This window comes from Amaranthus tricolor, chromosome 1 (assembly GCF_026212465.1).
Source record: "Amaranthus tricolor cultivar Red isolate AtriRed21 chromosome 1, ASM2621246v1, whole genome shotgun sequence".
NCBI classification, from domain to species: Eukaryota; Viridiplantae; Streptophyta; class Magnoliopsida; order Caryophyllales; family Amaranthaceae; genus Amaranthus; species Amaranthus tricolor.
Window position 1 is genome coordinate 13537189 of NC_080047.1, and position 14287 is coordinate 13551475.

The 14287-nt window shown below is 34.0% G+C and overlaps 1 protein-coding gene across 1 annotated transcript; it reads left to right on the forward strand.

The window, feature by feature from the left end:
* The first annotated feature begins 3031 nt into the window (after positions 1-3031).
* On the forward strand, positions 3032-5765 carry LOC130815126 (uncharacterized protein At4g26485-like). The gene is made up of 3 exons (XM_057681489.1): positions 3032-3648; positions 4935-5127; positions 5220-5765. The coding sequence occupies exons 1-3, from the start codon at positions 3171-3173 to the stop codon at positions 5485-5487; spliced, it is 939 nt and encodes a 312-aa protein (XP_057537472.1). The 5' UTR covers positions 3032-3170; the 3' UTR covers positions 5488-5765.
* The last annotated feature ends 8522 nt before the right edge of the window (positions 5766-14287 follow it).

Genomic DNA, 14287 nt, shown 5'->3' on the forward strand with positions numbered 1-14287 from the left:
TTTGGGTGGCAGGTTTGTAAATAATTAGGCATTTGCTAAATAACGTACAGATATGCTTAAAAGGGGTACATATTCAAATGACATTTTTGTAAGTAATTTGAATTTTTTTCTTAATGTACACCCTATAAGATAATATGTACCCCTTTTGCTACAATATGTATACCACTGTCTGTTTTCAATTTTCACCACTTTAAGTGTTTTTATTTGATCCTACCCCTATATATATATATATATATATATATATATATATATATATATATGTATATATATTGGACTAGATTAATTATTGTCAGTTTATTAAAATCCAACTCAATTAGTAATGAGATAATTTATGAACTAATTTAAAAACGTTTTTCCTTATAACAAAATACTCTAATTATGTTAAATATGTAAATTGTTTTACAGTTGTAGAACTGTATTGATTTTTAGACTGACTTAGAAAAAACATACGATAAGGTGTTAAGAGAAGTACTTTGATGAACAATGATAAAGAAGAGTATCTTGAAGACGTATATTAATATAATGCAAGATATATATCGAGAAGTAAAGATGAATTTTGTGACATGCAGTAAGGCACCATAATATTTCCCGATCATAATTGGCCTTTAGCGAGACACGATCCAGATCCGACTTGTTTTTTTTTTACTCCAGTTCTAAGTGAGATTAGTCATTTGATACAAGGACACATGACTGGTGCATGTTGTTTGCAAATAGCAGATGACATCGTTTTAGTGTCATAGACCAAGGTGGGGGTAAAAGCAAAGTTAGAGAGTTGGAGATAAGAGTTGAGTCGTGAGCGTTAACATTAAGTCAAAGTAAGACAAAATACACGAATTGTATTTTTAATTAGCAAAACCAAAAAACAAGAGGAGCTGCTAAAAAAAAAGAAATCAATTGTTCAAATATTTTGGGTCAACAAGAACAACAAAATCCGGGTCCAAGCCCATCTTTCTTGCGTGCTGCCCGTGTGGAAAGAGGGAAAAAAATGGCTCACATACCAAATCAAAACCCCTTTAACCTTCCCTTGTGCTTTCTTGAGAGATCGTCTTTTGTAAAGACGACTCTTATAAATCCAATCCAAATCTAATTTATATTAATTTAAAATAAATGACGCATACGTGTGGAGTGAAATGTTAAAAGTCACATAATATATTTGGGGTTATACTATCATATATTTGGGGTTATAAACTTATAACATAATTTATCTGGGGTTATAAAATAATATATTTGAAGTTATAACAATACACTAATTCTTAAATGAGACAGTCTCACAGTGAGATCATCTCTATTGGGCTGACCAAATATACACTTTCTATCTTAAATTGATCACTTATAACGTTAAAGTGATCACTTACAATTTTAAAATAATTATTTTTTATAGTCTTAAAGTGATTACTTGTAACTTTAAAACGATTATTTACTATTTTAAAGTAATCAATTAAAAAATTGGCTAATTATATGGCCCTATCTAATGGTGAGACGATTTCATACAAGATGAGCTATATATATATATATATATATAGAGTTATAACAACATATATTTGTGGTTATAACATAATATATTTGAGGTTATAACATAATATATTTAATTGGGTATATAATGGTCTGTGTTTGAGGGTATAGTATTTTTTTAACACCAAATATATTATATTATAACCCCAAACATATGTTGTTATAACCCCATATGTATTATATTTTCAAATATATTATGTTATAATCAAAAATATATTTTATTATAACTCAATATATATTACGTGATAACCTCAAATATTATTATGTTATAAGAATGAAAGAAATAATGGCGGTTTTCAAGTTTGATAAGATGAGAATCAAATGTGATGAATTCATTAAAGAATTGGGTTTTACTGATTACGTCTTTCCAGTACTTTGGTATTGTATTTGCACTGTAAAATATATACGAAAATTCTACGAAATATATATTGTTTAGCACAGAACCATTAAAGACCCTAGACCTATCAGATTTTTAGGATTCGGATCTGGATATGGATTCATAAAAAATTAATAGGTTAGTGTTTAGATATGACTATACCCGTTTCATACTCATCTTATGACTATCCCTATTTTGTACTTGTGATCGATCTTCTCTATATTTTTTTTTTGGTAAAATATATTATTCTTCTCCAAAGGGATCTTTAAACGCATATTCTAGAAAATACATTAATCATTATATACTATATATGACATACTTCTTCCTATTAACTCCAAGTGCTTTATTATTTTATTGTGTTAAATCACCCTAAGTATTTCATTTATATTTTGGGTATATAATTTTACCTGTTCACCTTTATTAAACGTAACATTTTTACACTTTTACATTTATTAACCTCAATTTACCCACATTAAAATTTAAAAACACAATCTTTCTCTTTCACTTGTTTCCATTTAACCAACTCAAAATAATGAAATGTCAATTAAGACATCTAAGGTTGTCAAGACCTTTAATAGTTGTGAAAGCCAAAATGATAACAGCCTTATTAGTGGTAACAACTCCTCTCATTGTCTATTAGAGGCACTAAATCTAATCTCATTCGTTTTAGAATAAATATATAGAGAAATTCTCCTATTAAATACTTGGTAACAACTCTTGTCTTTCAAGTTTCGATAAAAAAATTTTATTTGTCTTTGATAAAATTAATCAATTAATCTTATTTTCAAGCCTATTCTTAATTTATGTGTTTTTAGTATTATTAATATCACAAGTTCATAAATTTTAACTTAAAGATTGCAACATAAAATATATAGACAAATATAGACAAATGTACAAAATTAAATAAAACATTAGGATCGAATGAGATAAGATTATCAAAGGTTAGTCTAATTTTTAGTCCCTCAAACGTCTTATACTTTATAACCAATTATAATTAAGATGCTGTGAATAAAGACTTGGGAAGTATTTAAGAAGCAGTTCAGAGAGAGAGAGGCATTGCATACAAAATAAATGTGAAACTTTATTTCTAATTCCCCTTGGCCCGAGGCATTGGTGATCTCTTCACCTTCCTAGCTAGTTCCTACGACACTGTCTCTTCGGCAACATAACCAACCCCACCCGACCCGACCCGCAATTGATGGATTATTAATTGGAAAGAATTCCTTAAATTTGAAGGACAATGCAAGTTGGTAGTTCCTAGTTCCTATACTAGGTAGTGAAAATGGGTCAAATAATATCCTACTTATGTAAATGGAGATACCCAAGAACTTATAAATCAAATTACGAAACAATAGTATCTCAACAAGATAACAATGAGAGTAAACCACCAGAACAGCATTGCATTATTAACATTTCCGATCAAAATGAGACTGAAAAACAAGAAGCGGTTGATCAGGCCGAGAAAGATTATCATAAGTTAGATGATGATGATGATCATGGAAATGAGCAAATTGTGGTAGAAGATGCCGTACAAGTAGAAGTGGTGGTTGAAAATAATGTGAGTACTACTACTAATACTACGATTAGTAATAGTAATAGGATTCCAAGTGAAATTAGTAGTGTTAAGAGAATAGGGCAATACAACAGCACTCAGAAGATATTACTGGTTGGGGATGGTGACTTTTCTTTTTCTGCTTCTTTAGCCCTCGCTTTTGGAGATTCTGCTCTCAATATCACTGCTACTTCTTTTGATTCCCAAGGTAATTACACACTTTTCACCATTAATTAAACCAACATCTAGCTTGTCTCAACATCTACTTCTTTAACATACAATAAAAACAAGGCCGCATCGTAAAGGTTTTCAAAACAAACGAACTATATTTCTCAAAAATCACATTTTGGGCACAGCTAATAGAAAGACAATAAGCGACAAAAGTGTTTTTGTCGCTTATTTTGTCACATAAGCCATTAGGCGACAAAATAAGCGACAAAACCCTTTGTCACCTAAAAGTTTGTCGCATTAAAAAAATATTGTTGCCTATTTTGTCGCTGAGCTCTACGACAAAAACAAAAACTGTCGCCTATTATGTCGCATAATTACTTTACAGGTTATAAAGAAAATTTGAATATTTGTTATTATTATTAAATAATAATAATAAATATTACCATTATTATTAAATAATAATAACAAATATTTAATTTTTTTTAAATAAATAATACATAAAAATAATATATATACACACATTACTGAATAAAATTAAATTATTCTTAAATAAAAAATTAAATACTCATGAACAAAAAAACAATGGAAGAATAAACGAAGAACAAGAACTAACGAACTCAAATTCGGATATAAACAAAAAATGAACCCAAATCTGGACATGAACAAACAAATCTAGATGAAACAAAAAAAAAGGAACAAAAAAGAAGAACAAAAGATGAAAAAAATCTAAGAGCAAAAAAATCAAATTAATTTGGTTATAATCAAAACTGCATCAGCGTTCTGTTACTGTGATCGCAATCGTTACTGTATTTTTAGACTATGATTTTTATTTTTTCAATTATCCATATCTTAATTAAATTTGGTTATAATCGAAACTGGGCTGAACTAACTCAGTTTAGAAAATAAAGTCATAATTTAGTTGGATACCAGATTTTGATTTTAAATATATTAATAGGCATAGGCGAAGCTAGATGGATTTGGCATCCTTATAAAAAATGCGAATTTTTTGTATTTTTGGCTTTGACACCCCTCACTAATATGATATAGTTTAAAGAGAGTTAAGGGATTAAATTAAAATTAAACTATTATTTATAAACTAATAAATTTATATTATAATGTCATTACTCTCTTTATAATTTCACATTCATCATTTATAAACTAATAAATTTATATTTTAAACGCATCACACTTGTTAATGCATCACCATTCTGTTATCGCGGTCGTGATTGTTTACACTATGATTGTAACATATATGATTTTATATATGGCCGAATTTTTGAGCGGGATATCGGATTAGGGATGATATATGATTTTATTGATCAGAGTTTTTAATGAACAACTACGGCAAGTTCTTCGGCAACAAGGCACATCTACAGGCTCGAGGTAGCAAGGTCCTTCATGATGTTAATGCAAACAAAATGGCGAAGCACCCAATCTTAATCAACTATTTATATGATCGTGTAATTTTCAATTTTCCTCATGCAGGCAGATTCACTCATACTGATTCTAACCTTCAGTAAGCTACCACCAACATTAGTTAATTATTATTTTTTAAAATATAAATATAAAATGCATTGAGTTGACTCGATCTTTTGAATTTTGGATCAGGAAACATCAGAAATTAATCAGAGGTTTTCTAAGAAACGCAAAAAAAATGATTGAAGATGATGGGGAAATTCACATAACGTCAAAATGTAATGGGTTTTACTTAAAATGGGATATACCGAAACTTGGAAGTGATCTTGGGTTACATCTTTTTCAAGAAATGAAGTTTAAACGTGGGAAGTATCCTGGCTATAACACCAAGTATGGGTTTGGAGGAGATAAAAATTTTGACTGCAATCCCAGTAAGACCTACATGTTTCGTCTGTTATGATCATAATTGGAGGTTCGCCAGAATAGTTTATTGTGTAATTTTAACTTATTTTGATAAAATAGAGGGCTGGATGGTCAAACCATCAAATATTAATGTTTGGTAAACTAGTTGATTGAAACATTATATTGTTAAATAAGTTATTTTGAACAATGTACTTATATAGTAGTAGATTTAAAATTAGCTGGTCAAACCAGTTAGCAAATGAGTTGATCAAATTAACTATGAACCATTTGTCAAACACCTTGAATTATATAACAATGTTGAATAACTTTGCCTTTTCATGTCTTTTGTAACTTTGACGAGATGCTCTCTTTTCCATTTATTATATCTTGAATCGCATATGAAGTGCTATTGCAACTTTTTATTCTAGCTAATTACAAGTACAAATCATTTTGCATTGCATTTCTATGGAATTAATCATTAGAATGAATAAGTTAAAGGACGAGGTATCGGAATATGAAAAACAAATAATGTTGAAATATTTTTTAAAAAATTTTGTATTATATACGGGAATGTATATTAGTACTTTACATATTTGTTTATCTTGCTTTATTTGTTTTGTACCAACTATTTATGTTGGATTTTTGTAATCAACAGACCAGTTGTGTATTTTGCTAAACAGATAGTATTGCATTGGAGAAGAACAACACAAGAACATGAAGAAAGAACTTTTGCTTATTGACTTTTCCATACATTACAATACTCAAATGGAATCTATATATAGGATGAGAAGAAACATAGAAAAAATGTTATAACTAACAACTTCAAATTGATTATAACCAACTAACTGATTATATGTAACATCCCTCTCAAGCTTGGAAAGTAAATCCTGATTGAAATGTATTTTTAAGGAAGAATCTTTGTGTAACATCAGCAAGATATGATGTTGTAGGCAAATATGTGAGCTGTATAAGACCTTTAAAGACGTTATTGCAAGTGAAGTGACAATCCACCTTTACGTGTTTTATTCACTTGTGAAACACATAATTATGAGCGATATGGAGAGCATACTGATTGTCACAATGAAGAACATGTTTAAACTCTTCAAGTAAACGAATAACCCAAGTTATCTCAGGATGAAGTTGCTGCTAGTGCATGGCACATAGCTTCGGATGAGGACCAAGAGATAGTAGCTTGCTAGCTTGGATTTCCGGCTTATAGGAGAACACAAATTCTTTTGTGAGACAGTCTTTTTAGACCATCTCTAATTAGGTTGACCCAAAAAGGAAAAAATATAGAGTAAGTTTCTCGGTAGGCATTAAGACTATTGTAAGTAGGCATTTAAAATATTGTGAGTACATAAGTACTTACAGAGTAGGCATTATGTATATTATAAGTAGACATTAAGAATATGGTAAGTAGACTAGTAGGCTATTTCTCGGTAGACATTAAGAATATCGCAAGTAGACATTTTAAGTACTTTTTTGGTGGGTGTTAAGTATATTGTAAGTACGCATTAAGGATACAGTAAGTGAACATTAAGTTTTAATGAGCTGGACCTGAGAGATATCACTCAGGTTGACCATAAGAGAAATACTTAATAAAAGAAAATAAGAAAATAAGGATTGAATTATTCAAGGTAATTTTTCCAAGAAAATACCCAATGATTGAATATTAGTGTTAGGACACAATCTGCAATTAGAATCGTTGTGATTTTGTGACTCGAACTGAGTCTAAAATCGGTTTTAAAATGATGAATCAAGAGTGTTGAGTGGAGTGTACGAGTTTGACTTTTTCCAGAGAGTAGATGGCGACTCCCGGCATGAGGAAGGACAAAAGCGACAACTTGTCGTTCAGGTTCTAGTTGTGGAAAATAAGCAAGTAGCGGGTCGTGACTTTTGTCACAGGTCACGAGTTTTTTCGCGGGTCGCGAAAACTTGAAACTGGTATTCTGATCTGGAAGTTAGACAAATTGTGAGCAGGAAAATAGATCGCGGGCTGCGAGCTTGCGAGGCATACCGAAAGTCGCGGGTCGCGATGTTTGTGCGGGAAATGCGGGTTTTTCAGTTTTCCACGTTCTTGGCCAGTTTATTCTTTGACAGTTACACTTTGTTTTTATTAACCTAATTATTTATTTTTACTAGGAGGTATATTATATTAAGGCCTCTTGTAATTAGGATTAGGGTGATGCAAAACAAAGTGAGGAAAAACTAAGAGAGAAAAAGTTTGGAGAACCATTGTTAGGGCTTCTCATGTTCATCTTGTAATCTCCTAGTTTATAGTGAAATTTTTATTCACGGTGCCGATGGATATAGCTATCAAGTTGATAGTAAACCACGCTAATTTCTTAGTATGATTTTTTTAATTGTTTATTTGAATCTTTATTGTTTTCTTTATTGTTTTTTGATCTTTGCTTTCGGTGTGGCATAACAAGAATCATAAGGCTTAAAAAGAAAGGTGATCAATTAACAACTTTCAAAATAATGCTTTGACCTGTTATAGATAAATATACATAGCTTAAAGTGTGTGAACGAGCATGATAATGATCAATAGATAGTAAAAGAAAGATCAAGTCTAGTATTAGTTAAGAAATTCAGTTTATGAATCAACCTGCGGTATTTAACTAGTAGAATCAGAATAATATAGCATAGAAATTGAGATTGCAACTTGAGATTAAGGAGAATAGTAACAACAGATTTGAACTCTTAGACTCCACTAACAGACAATAACATGTTAGTGAAATGGTGTTGATTCTTAATAATGTTATTAGACAACTGATGTACCTCAATACAAAGAAGAAAAACGTAGTAACCCTAGATCTTTAATACTATAAACCTTATTTAAATGTGTCTTTTAATTTTCAATTTGAGATACACTATCACCAGTTAGAACAATATCATCAACATAAACTATAATAATAATAGTATAACCATCTTTATGCTTAATCAAAAGAGAATGAATAGCTATTTTTGGATTGATTAAACCGTTGATGAATAATTTCAGTGGTTAAGCTAGCAAATCGGTGTCTAGAATCCTTTTTTAAACCATATAAAGATTTTTTGAGCTTACAAACCTTATTTGAAGGACTAGAAATTCCTTCAAGAATTTTCATATAAACATCCTAGTAGAAATCATCACCATGCAAAAAGGCACGCACTATTAACATCTAACTGAAAAATAGATCACCTCTTGATAGCTGCAACAACTAACATACAACATATGGTTGTCATCTTCACAACATGTGAAGAGGTTCCTAAATAATATATTCCAAGTTCTTGATTGAATCATTTTCACAATAGTAGATCCTAATATGATAAGTTACTTCACCATCTTCTCTCTTAAGGTTTTACGCTCACATTTTTTCTCATCTATCACTATTTTTATTTCCATCACATAATTAATTCTCTTATTTACCTTATTGTGTTATGTAGATAATATTATTATTACCGGTTGTTGAAATATAGTTTGACTTGAACACTCCTCCGCGGGGCGCGGAGACTGTGCTGTCCCAGTCCGCGGGGCGCGGAGTTGCTTCTGACCTCTTTTTCGCGGCTCGCGTAGTTTTACACGGCTCGTGTAATGGCGGTTTCTTGGCACGTTTTTGGCCGGTTACTCTTAGTATTTGACGGTTTTTTTATAGTTTCTTAACCCTAATTTCTTTTTAACGTGAGGTACACTATATAAAGGCCCCATGTAATTAGATTAGGACGACGACAACGAAAAACACAAAGTAAGGAAAACTAAGAGAGAAAAAGCTTGGAGAGCCATTGTTGTGGTTTCTCGTGTTCATCTTGTAATCTCCCTGTTTATAGTGAAAAGTTTATTCTCGGTGCCGGTGGATGTAGCTATCACGTTGATAGTGAACCACGCTAATTTCTCGGTGTGATTTTCTTTATTGTTTGTTTGAATCTTTATTATTTCATTATTGTTTTTCGATCTTTGCTTCCGCTGTCGCACAACAATTGGCATAAAGAGCTCAGGTTTAATCCTAGGAAGAGTTTTTGAAGGAAACAATGGTAGGAGATTCTAGAATAAGGATTGAGAAATTGAATGGGAAGAATAGCTTTGGGCTATGGCAGATTAAGATGAAGGCGTTATTAAAGCAGTTGCAGATTTGGCGTCCGTTGATCCCAAAGAGTGCGGCGTCTACGTCGGGATCTGGAAACGGATGGACTGATGAACAGTTAGTAGTGATGGAAGAGAAGGCTCATTCTACCATCTTACTAAGTCTTGATGATCATATCATCACGGAGGTTGCTGATCAGGAGACGGCCGCAGAATTATGGTTAAAATTGGAGTCACTATACATGACAAAATCTTTAACCAACAAATTACTACTGAAACAGCGGTTGTTTAGCCTCAGGATGCAGTCAGGTACGCCATTAAGGGATCATCTAGAAAATCTTAATTCTATTTTACTAGATTTGCGTAATTTAGAAGTTAAGATAGATGATGAGGATGCAGCGTTAATATTGCTTGTTTCTCTACCGAATAGTTATGAGAACTTTGTGGAGTCTTTTGTGGTTGGCAAAGACTCGTTGACTCTAGAAGAAGTGAAGGCAGCACTTTATACTAGGGAGTTGCGTCAAAAGGCGACAGGTGATAATGAGAATTATGGCAGTGGGTTAGTTGTTAGGTCGGGTAGAAATTCTAGAAAGAATAAGGGATCTAACAATAGTAACGGTGCTAGGTCGGATACTTGTAATAGTAGAGATGGGTCTAGCAACACTAAGACCATAATATGTTATCCCTGTCAGGAACCAAGACATTTTAGGTCTAAATGTCCAGAATTAAAGAATAAATCTCAGGCCACAGTAGTCGAAAGTAAACAGAACAAGAGCTATGATTCGGAGGAAGATTTAGCATTGATTAGTTGTGTTGAGTCTAGTGATTTGGTTGATAGCTGGATTCTTGATTCTGGTAGTTCGTTCCATATGAGTCCTCGTCGGGATTGGTTTGATACTTATGAGTCTTGTTTTGGGGCCTCAGTTACGATTGCTAACGGTACTCCATGTGAAGTAGTAGGTATTGGTTCCATGAGACTTCGGACTAGAGATGGGAGAAGGGTTACTTTGACTAAGGTGAGGCATGTTCCTACATTGGAGAAGAACTTGATATCGCTTGGGACCTTAGATGATTTGGGGCTCAAGGGTGAGTTTAGCAATGGGGAAGTGAGTTTCTTTAAGGGTTCGGATTTGATACTTAAGGGTGTCAAGGTGAAATCCCTGTATGTCTTTCAGGGTATTACGCTGCCTAGTTCTGTAGTTAGTGCTTCTATTTGTCACCAGGAGATGACGATTTATGATAGGCATGGTCATATGGGTGAAAGTAGAGGGCTGGAATTGTCCATTGAAAATCGTCTTACATGTGTCAAGGATGCCTACCTTGAGGAAGACAAGCATTGTGTGTTTGGGTTTAAACACGGGTTTGAGCTTAGCATTGAAGCTCATGATCACTTGTATGGTAAGATGGTTAGTTGGCTACACTTGGATAGTTCGTTTTGTGGATTTGTTATGTTCTGTGTTTTAGGTATTTTGTGGCATCATACCTATGGGATAACACCATTGCAGAACGGTGTTACAGGAATAGCAAATTGGACCTTGTTAGGGAGAGTCTTATGCATGCTCTCTGGTACTTGGTTGTTGAGTAGATACTGGATTAGTTTGTTCGATCGGGGTTTACACACGGGATTAGAGGTGCCCAGTATGTGTGTGGTGTGGCTCAGTAGGGTATCGTGCTATCTCATATTTGGAGTCTTGTTAGGGCTTTGGTGTGTTGTTGTGTATTTTGCAGCAGCTGGTTATGGTGATAGTGGTACCGAGTTTGAGGTGGAGTATGAGGTTAACTCCTCATCCATCTCTGTTCGACCCCAGATTGATGATGTTGATGCTACCCCAGGTATCTCTCTGACTGTGATTTCTGGTGCTATCTTTATCTCTGTGAATAGTTTAAAGGAGTCAGTACAGGGAACATTCCGCCGATCTAAAGGGTTTCAAGAAAAGCCTATATGTGTTATCGAGAAGTCTAATAGGTTGGCTGTAGGGAGTGTTGTTTTGGTTGCTATAAGTGTGGAAGGTTATGCATTGAACCTTGTGGGATTGGCAAGGTTGGTAGCCATTTTTGTGGAGTCACTTGGACCTCCAACTTATGAGCACATTGTAGAGTATAGTGAGCGGGCGCAGTGGCTTGCTATGACTTTACGTATGAGTAGAGTATGGGAACTGTTGTATGGACTGGTAGTGTTACTTAGCTCAATTACATCACCTCATTTTGAGACTAAGTCGGTCTACATGTCTAGAGTAATGGTTCGGTGTTTGAAGTATGCTGTGATGTGTACTTGTTTTGTGCATGCCAGAAGTGTCATTTGCAGGTTTGTGACTCAACCTGAGTGGGGGCACTGGCAGGTAGAGATTTGTTCTCTCTACGGTTTGCTTGGATCAGCTGTGGTGTTTCTTATGTAAGGAATGATATTAAGTGCTTTGTTACATCGGTTGAAGCTTGGGTTGTGTTCGCTGAGTTTGGTTATGTCTTGATCTCAGTGATGGTTCTTTGTGATCAACCTTGGTTGGCTTTTGTGTACTACGATTGTGTGTTTAGTGATCAGGTACTTGATGTTCGGGAGAAGCACAGTGTGGTCAGATTTCATTCGGAATGCACGTACATGAAGATAGAGGTAAAGAAGGTAGGATGGTCTGACAGTCCTAGTAGATTCTTTACTATGCTGGATTCATTAGCATAGGCCCTTAGGGGCGGTGTGAGGGAGCTCACAGGTGGAGGTGTGCACAACCTCAAGGTGGAGCTTGCCTCGTGTACTCGTGATGCAGGTGGAGCATTATGAGTGAACTTGTGATGCTAGTTGAGCGTTATGAGTTGTTATACTTGGAAACGAGTATGTGATGGGTCTTAGTTGAAGACTTATCGGGATGGGTCTTGGTTGGAGACTTGTCGGGATGTATGGCTTATGCTTAAGCTTTGCATCGGGTTTGGCTTGAGAATGGTTTTGTTTCACTATGGTTTGATGAGGTAGTGGTTGACTACGTGTTCTCGTCAAGGTGGAGATTGTTGAAATATAGTGTGACTTGAACACTCCTCCGCGGGGCGCGGAGACTGTGCTGTCCCAGTCCGCGGGGCGCGGAGTTGCTTCTGCCCTCTTTTTCGCGGCTCGCGTAGTTTTACACGGCTCGCGTAATGGCGGTTTCTTGGCACGTTTTTGGCCGGTTACTCTTAGTATTTGACGGTTTTTTTATAGTTTCTTAACCCTAATTTCTTTTTAACGTGAGGTACACTATATAAAGGCCCCATGTAATTAGATTAGGACGACGACAACGAAAAACACAAAGTAAGGAAAACTAAGAGAGAAAAAGCTTGGAGAGCCATTGTTGTGGTTTCTCGTGTTCATCTTGTAATCTCCCTGTTTATAGTGAAAAGTTTATTCTCGGTGCCGGTGGATGTAGCTATCACGTTGATAGTGAACCACGTTAATTTCTCGGTGTGATTTTCTTTATTGTTTGTTTGAATCTTTATTGTTTCATTATTGTTTTTCGATCTTTGCTTCCGCTGTCGCACAACACCGGTCATAACCCAACTCACATAAATAACCTCATACTTCCGTTGCCTCTCGTTTCTCACTCAAAGATCTTGGCCAACTATCCTAAGTTCCTTGGAGCAGAGCTTATCCCAATTCCCACACATTCCAGGCTTGTTTTTTCCTAAAGCAAGTGTATCCATGATATATTACCGTGTGCGGAAATGCTTGAGTCCATGCCTACTTAGACACCAATGACGTTAAACCTCCACTACTTCATTCTAAAACATGGTACTCACCTTTCGAACCCCCACCTTCTATAGGGCTATCGTAGGAGCCCGCCATTTCTTATCTCTCACTCGACTAGATGTTGCCTTCATATTTTACAAACTCTCTCAATTTATGCATGCTCCTCGACCAACATTTGACAAGCTCTAAAATGCTTGCTCTGTTATTTTCATGGATTTTTGTGACAAGTTATTCGTTTACGCAAACAATCACCCCTTCAACTTCATGCATTTGTTGATGTTAATTGAGCCAGTGATAAGGATAACTTTTGCAGCACAACTAGCAACATTGAATAATACTGTCAATAATCCTTGTGTAGCGAGTATTTCAGAACGAAGAAAGTAGTTAATTACACTACAAAAAATGGCACAAGTCCGACTAAAAGTTTTTGACTAACCGAGTATTTGAGATGGTTAAAACATAATATACTTTTATTAGGATTTTTTGTTATTTACACAATTGGTTACTTAAATGTAATGCTTAATTCTAATATGATTCAGGTTGTAACTATTTTTATGTAAGTCAATTATATTTTTCATGACAAAAACTATTTTTTCGTTCAAACTTTTATAAAATAACTTTACATATTAAACTGTTAAATTTGATTTTGAAATGTGTTATTAATAGTTATAATATTTATATAAATTGATGTGATTTCTATCGGAAAATTTAATAAAATCGTGCATCGCAGGGCACTATTTAGTTTCCTACTATTTTTCTGACTAACTTGGTAGTCAGAATTTCCAACTAATATTCCGACTATCCATGGTTAGTAGTAAATTCCAACTATTTTCATACTAAAATGAAATTTTGACCATTCTAAATCGACTGGTGGGTGGTTGGAAGTGTTTTTTTATCGTGTAAGATTTATTCTGTTACTATTTTGTATCATTACCATAGTTTAGCTAGTGAAAGATTGTAAATTAATATAATTTGCTTGATACTAGCCGAGAATCATGACTATTGTACGACTACATATTCAATTCTTCCAATAAAAAAATAGAATTCGATCTAAAATCTATAGTCTTTACACATACTTGTGTTTGT